The 9,530-nt window shown below is 60.3% G+C and overlaps 1 protein-coding gene across 2 annotated transcripts; it reads left to right on the top strand.

The window, feature by feature from the left end:
* Positions 1-3,913: 3,913 nt before the first annotated feature.
* On the top strand, positions 3,914-9,160 carry LOC121169727 (protein NATD1). Of its 2 annotated transcripts, none has more exons than XM_041000384.1 (3): positions 3,914-4,094; positions 7,987-8,105; positions 8,713-8,864. In XM_041000384.1, exons 1-3 carry the CDS (start codon positions 3,989-3,991, stop codon positions 8,782-8,784), a joined length of 297 nt encoding a protein of 98 aa, XP_040856318.1. In that variant the 5' UTR covers positions 3,914-3,988; the 3' UTR covers positions 8,785-8,864. The 2 variants fall into 2 exon arrangements, with proteins under 2 accessions (XP_040856318.1, XP_040856317.1); XM_041000383.1 differs by having other exon boundaries at positions 3,935-4,094; positions 8,751-9,160.
* Positions 9,161-9,530: the final 370 nt, after the last annotated feature.

The raw sequence follows: 9,530 nt of genomic DNA, 5'->3' as shown, positions 1-9,530 counted from the left end.
CAGCAAAGCTCCGCGAGGAATGCACCAGGCTCTGAGAAGCCTGCTGCTGCCCCCACACCTCTGCAGGGCAGGCAAACTGCTCAGGACCCAGGCACACTGCAGCAACTCCCTGAATCCCCAGCTAACCTCGCTGAGACTCCCTTTTCAGAACCACCCACCATCTACATTGACTGGACAGAAGAGGAAAACTCTATGGAGCAAGACGGCTCTGAATCCCTCAAGCAAGACCCCCCATGCAGGCTTGTGGGAGTCCATGTGGGTCCAGCCCCACCAGGGCCCCTTGGACCATGTGCCACTGGGAAAGGCTGCTCCGGTGGTGGAGTCTGCCCGATCCCCCAGTGCCTGTGCATGGCACAGATGGCCCAGCCCCAGAGCTGGGCAGCCAGGAGGGCCCACAGGCCCCTTCCCTGCATTCCTTCAAGCCCCTTGACCCAGGGTCCATGCAGGCCATCCATGGCCGAGACACAGGGCTGAAGACGGCTTCCTCTCATGACTTCTATGGGACTCTCCTGCAGCATGGCGATACAAATGGGCTGTTGCCTCCCCTAAGCCACGCTAGGATGGAAGACCATCCCTGTCTGCCCTTCCCGGCTGGAGGCCTCCTTGCTGGCCGCTGTACAGGGCAGCTCCATGTCTGTGGGAGCCTTGAAGAAGCAGTGAGCCCCCGCAGTGTCCACCACAGAATGGTCGAAAGCCTGCCCTGCCTACATGGGGTGGCCTCCTCGCTGCAGGAGTCTCCCTCGACCTCTCCTGTCCCCAACTCCCTGCTTGTGACCTGGGAAAGCAGTCAAGAACAGCCCAAAGCCTTGAGACCCTGCACCTGCATGGGAGGCCCGGAAGAGCTTCTGGCTCCCAGCTTCATATCAGTGCAATACCGGCAGTTGTGATCACTTGGGGAGTGAATCATCTGCCTTTCCAATAAAAACAAATAAATCTTTTTTAAAAATCTGACTTTTCAATAATAAAATAAAATCAGCAACAGCTTCGTCCACAACCCTGTCTCAAAATGAGGAATTTTTATTCTGTGTAAACACTACTTTCCTTAACTTTTGTGTGTGTCTGTGTGTGGGGGGAGGGGTTCAAATTTATTTAAGAGGTGAGGAAACCATAGGCACACATGGGACAGATTATCTCCAAGGAGTAGACGGGGCTGAAGAATTGAGAGAGATGTTGCTGCTTTCATTTTGTGTCCAGAGGAGGAGCGAGGGAGCCCTCCCTGTGTCCTGGCTTCCTCCCGCCCTGTGTCCTGGGAGAGAGGGAATGCATCCTGGGACGGGGAGGCCATCCGACTGACTTGTAGGCATGGGGATGGGGGAGGATGGGGGTGGGGGAGGATGGGGGATGCGGGAGGATGGGGGAGGATGGGGGAGGATGGGGAATGGGGGAGGATGGGGAGGATGGGGGAGGATGGGGAATGGGGGAGGATGGGGGATGGGGGAGGATGGGGGATGGGGGGAATGGGGAAGGATGGGGGAATGGGGGAGGATGGGGGATGGGGGATGGGGGAGGATGGGGGAGAATGGGGAAGGATTGGGGAGAATGGGGATGGGGAGGATGGGGGAGAATGGGGAATGGGGGAGGATGGGGAAGGATGGGGGAATGGGGGAGGATGGGGGAGGATGGGGGAGGTACGGTTTCCAGTTTGGGACTCTATGCTTGCAACCTGCCTGCCCCATTTTGTTCCTCCCTCGGAGAATCCTGACCCTTCAGAGCGGCTGGAGGGTGCAGTTTCATTACTTCTTCTGCAGCCACTTCCTGATGATTTAGGGCACAGTTCTTGCCGATCTCAGGTTCAGAACTCTCTCCCCGGGCTCAGCAGTGTGGCCAAGCAGCTAAAGTCCTCGCCTTGAATGGGCCCTTGAATGGGCCCTTGAATGGGCCAGGATCCTATATGGGCGCCGGTTCTAATCCCGGCTGCTCCACTTCCCATCCAGCTCCCTGCTTGTGGCCTGGGAAAGCAGTCGAGGACGGCCCAAAGCCTTGGGACCCTGCATCGTGTGGGAGACCTGGAAGAAGTTTCTGGCTCCTGGCTTCAGATCGGCATAGCATCGGCCATTGCGGCTCACTTGGGGAGTGAATCATCGGACGGAAGATCTTCCTCTCTGCCTCTCCTCCTGTCTGTATATCTGACTTTCCAATAAATAAATAAATAAATCTTAAAAAAAAAAAAAAAAGAAAGAAATCTTTTCTCATCTCATGGGCCCATCTCATGAACTGGTGAAATTGCAACTGGTGCCAATGACTGCGCCCCATGCTCGCCATCGCCACTCCAAGTCGCTGGCCTGTTTCTGCCTTCTGAAACGGCATGCAAGGGCCTGGACAGGAGCAGGCTGACTCACCCTTCCTGTACACCTGGGCGTGAGCCTCTCCCTCCCCCTCCCCCGCACAGGAGGCAGCACAACACGCACCGTGTGTTCCGCTGTCAGGACACACACCCTGGGCTCTGGCTCCTCAGACATAAGATCCTGTTGCATCTGAGAGGCATGGGACACAAAAGCTCAGGTTTTGTGAAGATTGCAAAGGTCAGCAGTGCGGATCTCTCCCTAGGATCCTGGACTAGTGTGGATGTGACTGCCCAGAATCTGCCAGGTCTCTGCTCTGCTTTTCCTAGACCAACAGAGTGCCCACAGCAGCTACAGCCTGCCCAGGTTCCTGGCTGGCCCAAGGCCATCAGTGGGGTCTCCCTGCATGGTGGGACCTCAGGTCCCTGGCCAAGCTCAGTGGTGCCCAAGGATGTGGCTTGTCCAGGACCCCTGAGGCCCACAACCTGCCCTGGCACACTGCTACCTTCAATGTCTTAAAACAAAAATGTTAAAACCTCAGCCAGCAGCGTGGCTAAGCAGCTAAAGTCCTTGCCTTGAACTCGCTGCGATACCATTATGGACGCCGGTTCTAATCCCGGCAGCCCCACTTCCCATCCAGCTCCCTGCTTGTGGCCCGGGAAAGCAGTGGAGGACGGCCCAAAGCCTTGGGACCCTGCACCCGCGTGGGAGACCCAGAAGATCAGACAGAAGATCCCCCTGCGTAACTCTGCCTTTCAAATAAATAAATCAATCTTTCAAAAATAAAAATGAAGCAGGAGAGAAAGAAGGGAGCCAGAGATAGGAGGGGCCTGGCTTTTATCTGGTGCTTGCCATGTGCTGGGCCCTGCCAGGAACTCTCCCCCCACCCAGGCCTGCAGTCATACGAAATAAACAACGGGGCAGGTGCCCGCTGGGCATCAGCACGTGCAGCGAGGCTAAGTAAACCGGGTCTCCCCATCCCCCTGCCCCAAATGCACGCGGGAGGTGGCCCCCAACTCCTGATGGTCCCTCCCATCACCCGGAACTTCTTTCCTCCTCCTTGTCAGTGGAACCCAAATAGTCAAAAAGAACAAAAAAACAAATGCAGAGCTCCAGCTGCCGCTGGAACCCTCGCCGTGCTGCTCTGCAGGGCAGCAGGCCCCTAATAAACGCTGCCTCAGCAAAATCTCCCTATAAGTGAGTGGAAGTGGGGGGTCCGTCTTTTTTTGGGGATGGGTGGGTCGTGGGAGACCGTTCTAGCTCACGCCAGGAGGCTCGCCACCGGGCAAAATGCAAGGCTGCGAATTGTGGAGAGGAGGGGAGGGAGAAGGGGAAGAGAAGGCGGCCCGCGTGGGAGGCGGCGCCTTGTTTTGTTTGGGGTTGCCTGCGGCACGCGGCGCGCGGCCCCTTTAAGAGCCGACAGGAATGTATCAAAACAAAAAGACCGCCTGCCCTTGGGCCGCGCGCCGCACGTGACCGCACAGCTGATTTCCTGGCCGCCGCCCCGCCCCCGCCGCCGTCTTCTGCTTCTTTATTTTATTTTATTTTATTATTATTTTTTTTGTTGCTGCCGCCGCCGCAGCAGCAGCCGCCACCGCGCAGTGTCAACGCCAACGCCGCCCCGGGCCGCACCCCGCGCGCCCGGCACCCCGCGCCCGGCACCCCGCGCGCCCGGCACCCCGACCCCGCCGCGGCCCGCGCCCCTCATGGCGCACTCGGGGGCCGCCGCGCAGCCCGGCGCGCAGGAGCAGGGATGCCCCATCCGCGTGGAGCACGACCGGCGGCGCCGCCAGTTCACCGTCCGGCTCAACGGTAACGCGCCCCGCTCGCCTTTTGTGTGCGCCCCGGGGGGGGGGGGGTACTCTGGCCTCCCGGGCACCTGCTCGCACGGACCGGGCCGTCTTCCGGGGGCGGGAGGGAGCCCGCGGCGGGGTGGCCCCTTGCGCGACTCCGGTCCGCGTCCCGAGGCGAGGCTGAGCGAGGCTGGAGCTCCTGTGCGTCCCCGTGCGCCCCCGTGCGCCCCCGTGCCTCGGTCTCCCCGCCTGCACCCCACGGGTTGGTTGGGGAGGGCGCAGCGGGTGTGTGGGGAGCACACAGCAGGGTTGGGGGCTGGTGTGGCGGTGCGGGGGTCGTTGTTTTGGAAGCTTCGAGCAGCCCGCGCCCGCCCCTTTGGGGTGAGAAATAGAATGTTGATAGCCGGGAGCTCCTTTGAGGCCACCCTGAGCCTGGCCCACTGTGGCCCTGTCCTGATGGGGAGAACCCGCAGGGGGCTGCGGAGCCCATTTCTGAGACGGGAAGGCAAAGGCCCGGGACAACCTGGAGGGCAAGCTGGAAGCTTTCCTGAGGGTCAGCCGGTGGGGGTGAAACAGGGCTCGACCCCCTCTCAGGACACTCGCCCAAACACATACACACCAGCTGGGCAGTACCGGCCATCTAATCCAGCCACAGCCTCCACGGCCTCTGCGGCCTTACGCTTGGGACTGGCACTGCCACCCTTCGTCACAGATGGCGAAACTGAGGCCAGGGCGGTTTCTAGAAAGGGCTTTCCTTGCCCAGTGTGGGACCTCAAAAACGGGACCTTGGCCACCTTGGTCCACCTCCTGCCTCTTGTCATCCCAGGTCCGTCCCCGTCTGGCTGTGACACTCAGCAGCCCTTCCCCGTCTCTTAAGGGACAGGGAGAAGCCGCGGGACTTTCTGAGTCCCTCTTTCTGAGGTGCAGAGTCCTGTGGCACCCCCAAGGGAAAGAAGGAAGAAGGGGTGTTCAGCTCAGCTTGGCTTCTCTCTTCCAAATGGGCTGACACAGCGCCAGCCCCCCAGACAGCGCCAGCCCTCCGGAGCTGGGAGCTGAGCGTGGTCAGGATGGCCTAGCCACAGCTCCTCCTGGGTTCCTGCTCTCCTCTGCAACCTGCGCCCTGCCAGCACTGGGGCCCCAGGGAGTATTTGCATCTGGGCTCAGGCCTCACCTGGAAGCCAGCAGGTGTGAAGGGCTGGGCAGAGTGAGGCCAGCTGTGTTCCTGCCAGCTCAGGCGTGGGGGAGGGGAGACGCTGGAGCACCTGTGTTTGGTGAGCACTTACTGTGTACCAGGAGGCCCTGCACCAGGTAGGGGGGATGGAAAACCCCTCTCTGGGTCCCTTGAGTAGCAAAACAGCAGGTTGGGGCGCCCAGGAGTCGCCCAGCAGCGGCTGGGCTGTCCTACCTGGCTCGGAGGGCAGGGTGGAGCAGACGCAGGCAGCGGCCACTGCACACTTACAGCAGTCAATGCGAGGGCCAGGCAGGAAGGCCCAGATCCTGGACAGATGTGGACTGAAGGGATTTAGTGATGTGGGGATGGCGGGAGGCCATTTGATGCCTTCCCACCCTTTCCAGGTTTTGTTAAAGGGTCCATTTGACAGATGGGCAAACAACGGGCACAGGAGGTAGCTAAGCTGCCCACCTCCCTCCCAGAGCTGCCCTGCTCTGGCCTCCTCCTCTGCCCCACTCAGAGCTGAGTAGCACTTGGAGATGAGGCCCTGCCCCTGTGCCAGGCCCCTGCATCCGTGCACCTGCTGGGAGCCGGTGTTCCCATGAGGATGAGCCCCCAGCCAGGCTGTGCACCTGCACGCGTCCTCCCCACAGACCAGCTGAGGACTGGTGAACTTCCCCTCACACCTCCGCTGCCAGAGGCCTGGGGCACCCTGACTCACCCATCACCCTCCGACGTGTATAGGTGAAGCCCCATTTCTTAGGGGTCTTTGGTCCCCCATTTGGGGGGCGGGGCTCGCAGGGAAGGGCCTCCCCCTTAGGAGAGCAGCATCAACCTGCTTTCTCTCTAGACAGCCACAGCACACGATGGCCCCCAGGCCTTGGGTTCCTTTTCGTGATTCCCAGGTGACGGGTGCTGCCTGGCCTTGGGCCCTTGGGGCAGGTTCCGGAGCCCAGATCAGGGCCCCTGGAGGCCTGAGCCAAGCCACTGCCAGTGAGCCAAGATGACAGTATGTACCTCCTTTGTCCCTGCTGGGCTGTGCGTGGGGTGTCCCCGGGACCCCTCATTCCTGCCAGGCTCACTCACCCCTACCTAGACAACTGGCTGTCTCACTGCCACTTCCACAGCCGACCCTGGGACCTTTGCATGTGCCCTCTGGGCCCCCTCCCCAGGCTGCCTGTCCCTCTCTGCGCCACTCTCCTGAGCGCAACATCCACCTGTCACCGGCAGGACCATCCTTCTTCCTGCGTCTTCCCCCGCTGAGAGGCACTCCACAGGGAGGGGTCTGTGGGTGTCATTCTGGGGTGCCTACCTGGCACGCAAACCTGAACCAGCCCCTGGCAATGCCTTCCACAAGCTGGGGGTCTGGGAGCCTTGGGGGAGGGGGCAGAAGCTGCGGCTCCTGGGTTGCGATGGGGGAGGCTCCCAGCGCTGCAGAGTCCTTGCCCAGGCCCCAGAACCGGGACTCCCAGCCTCAACGCCTTCACACCTGCCCTTGGGTCACCCACCTGTCAGCTCACCCTGGCCTGGCGGCTCTTTCCCACTCCCTCACCTGGGTTACTGATCACCTTGTGACTCCCGGAAATGAATACTTCAAAACACTGGTAGCAAGCTGGGCTTCACAGATACACGGTTATTTGGGAGTGTGAAAGTGAAGCCACTGTTCACTTTGGAGCGCCTCTTGGGGGCGTCGTAGGAGCAGAGCCCTGTGTGTGCGATCTGTGCTATGATACACACATTCTCTGAACTTTTAATCTTTTAAAGTATATGTTTCTTTTTATTGGAAAGGCAGATTTACAGAGAGGAGAGACAGAGAGATCTTCCATCTCTTGGTTCGTTCTTCAAACGTCTGCAATGGACAGAGCTTAAGCCGATCCGAAGCCAGGAACCAGGAGCTGCTTCTGGGTCTCCCATGTGGGCGCAGGTGCCCAAGGACTTGAGCTATTTGCTGCTTCTTTCCCAGGCCACAAGCAGGGAGCTGGATGAGAAATGGAGCAGCTGGGGCTTGAACCAGCCCCCTGTATGGGATCCCAGTGCTTGCAGGTGGAGGCCTTGTTCGAATGGCTGAGAGTCTTTGTACCGGCTGATCCCTCTGCTTGGCACACTGTTCCTCATACTCGGGCATGACTGATTCGCCTTCCTCCTCCCCGTCTCTGCCTGCCAGCCACGCAGGCTGGTACTCGGGCCTGCTGTAGCCAGGCTTGCTGGCCTCTACTGTCTGTGCCCACATCCGGTCCTTCAGCTGGCTTGTCTGTCACTTTGTCCTAGTACCTAAAGTGATAGCTGAGTTCAGGAACTGTTGGATGAATGGATGGGAAAGTAGAGAAATGGACAGAAGGAAACGCGTGATAGTCAAGTGGATGAGTGGAGGAGCGGGTGGGCGGATGTGTTCGTGGAGGAGTGGCTAGCTGGATGGCTCGATGGAGGGGTGAGTGGTGAATGGATAAGTGGGTGACAGGATATGCTTATCCAGGCTGATGGGAGGTTGGATAGAAGAATGGCTGGATGGGTCAGTGGGTGCCTGGGATACATGAGTGGCTGGATGGAGGAGTGGGTAGAAAGATGGATAGTGAGTGGAGGCAGCTGGGTGACTTGGGATGGGGTTCAGGTGTAACCATGGAGGGGGCAGCAGAAACTGACCAGGGTAGCAACCGATGCCCACCTGAGTGTTCTTTGGGGGCTGCCATGTTCAGCAGGCCTGGTCTCTGGTGTCCCTGAATGTACCTGTTCCCTCCCCCAGGGTGCCATGACCGGGCTGTCCTGCTCTATGAGTACGTGGGCAAGCGAATTGTGGACCTGCAGCACACCGAGGTCCCCGATGCCTACCGTGGCCGAGGTATCGCCAAGCACCTTGCCAAGGTATGGGCTGGTGGGATGCGGGGCTGGAGATGGGTACAGGGGCCTCCATCTTTACTAGCCTATTGCTGGGCCAGCGTGAGCCCGGTCCCACGCTGCAGCTGGTAGGCTGAAGCTGGCACCTGGCGCACCTCACCTCCTGAGCATCTCCTGTGGTTGCCGGTGGTCCTTGCGAGCCCTGTGCTTCTTGTCCTGCAGGGTTCTAGCACAGTGAACCCGCCAGGGTCACCACGTGCCTGCTGGGTTAGCCTGCTCCTGTTCCAAGACCCAAGCACTTGGCATATAGCAAGTGTACTTCAGTAAACCCTTGCAGAGCTGGTGGTGGCATTGGCATGGGGGTGGGATGGTCATACCAACTGGCCCATGTCCAGGCTTGGGCTGGACCAGGGGGTATTGCAAACACAAGCGAAGAATGGCCTGGGGGCCCTCAGCTATCCCTCCTCCTCTCACCTGTCCTGACCCCTGCTCCTTCCCCAGCCTAGCTCAACAGAATGGCAGACCCCTGGGGACTTGCACCTGTACCTTGTACCAGGGTCATCCTAGGTTACCAGGGAGGAGGAGGCTCAGAGATGCCACCAGTAAAGGCCCTATGCTACTACGTGTGTGGCAGGACTCTGACCCCTCCCCACTCCTCTACCCTGGCCCCAGGCTGCGCTGGACTTCGTGGTGGAGGAGGACCTGAAGGCTCACCTCACTTGCTGGTACATCCAGAAGTACGTCAAGGAAAACCCCCTGCCGCAGTACCTGGAGCGCCTGCAGCCGTGACGGCCCCCAGCTGGCCCCACGGTCTTCCCCCCTGCCGGGAGCAGACTCCACGAGGACGCTTGCCCGCCTGTGGACCCCGGCTCCTACTCCTGGCTAAGGATGGGTCCAGCACCCACGGCCTCGGCTCTCGGCAGCTCCTGCCATGCAGACACCAGCCGAGCTTCGCGGGGGGGGTACCCCAGGCTCCCTACAGCAGCGCTGTCCTGTGGCCACCGCCTGGGAATGGCTGTCCTGGGAGCCAGGAGAGCATCTCCGGCAGCCCCATGGAGCAATAAATAACCCTTGCATGCCAACTTCCAAGGGCAGGAACACTGCACCCCAGCTACCAGCAGCACCCCGTCCCCCCAGCCTCTCCTAGACCCTGTGTCCCCAGCAGGGGCTGTGAGAGGTGAGGACTGAGCACCAACCCAGGCTCAAACTCATTCACACACACACTTGCACACGCACGACGCACACACATGACCACGTGCTGAGCGGTGGCCGTGTTGTCCTTGGCCGTCGACCTCTGCAGCAAACAGAGGTCGCCACTGTCTGCCTCCCACAGGCAGCCCGGGCTCAGCTGTTTCGGAGGCAGTGGGGACCCCAGGATGCCTTGGGATGGGGGAGTCTTCGCTCTCCATCAGGGCCCGTCCCCCCCAGTCCTGCCCAGAAGCCCAGTGTAGC

This window comes from Ochotona curzoniae, unplaced genomic scaffold, assembly GCF_017591425.1.
Source record: "Ochotona curzoniae isolate NIBS_2020 unplaced genomic scaffold, NIBS_Ocur_1.0 scaffold_2453, whole genome shotgun sequence".
Taxonomy (NCBI): Eukaryota; Metazoa; Chordata; class Mammalia; order Lagomorpha; family Ochotonidae; genus Ochotona; species Ochotona curzoniae.
The sequence above is the reverse complement of the archived record's forward strand: the minus strand, read 5'-3'. Positions and strand labels throughout refer to the sequence as shown.

Coding starts and splice junctions, on each gene's coding strand:
- LOC121169727 (XM_041000383.1), top strand. CDS start 3,989: ATGGCGCACTCGGGGGCCGCCGCGCAGCCCGGCGCGCAGGAGCAGGGA. Junction 4,095..7,986: donor GTTCACCGTCCGGCTCAACG/GTAACGCGCCCC, acceptor TCCCTCCCCCAG/GGTGCCATGACCGGGCTGTC. Junction 8,106..8,750: donor TCGCCAAGCACCTTGCCAAG/GTATGGGCTGGT, acceptor CCCTGGCCCCAG/GCTGCGCTGGACTTCGTGGT.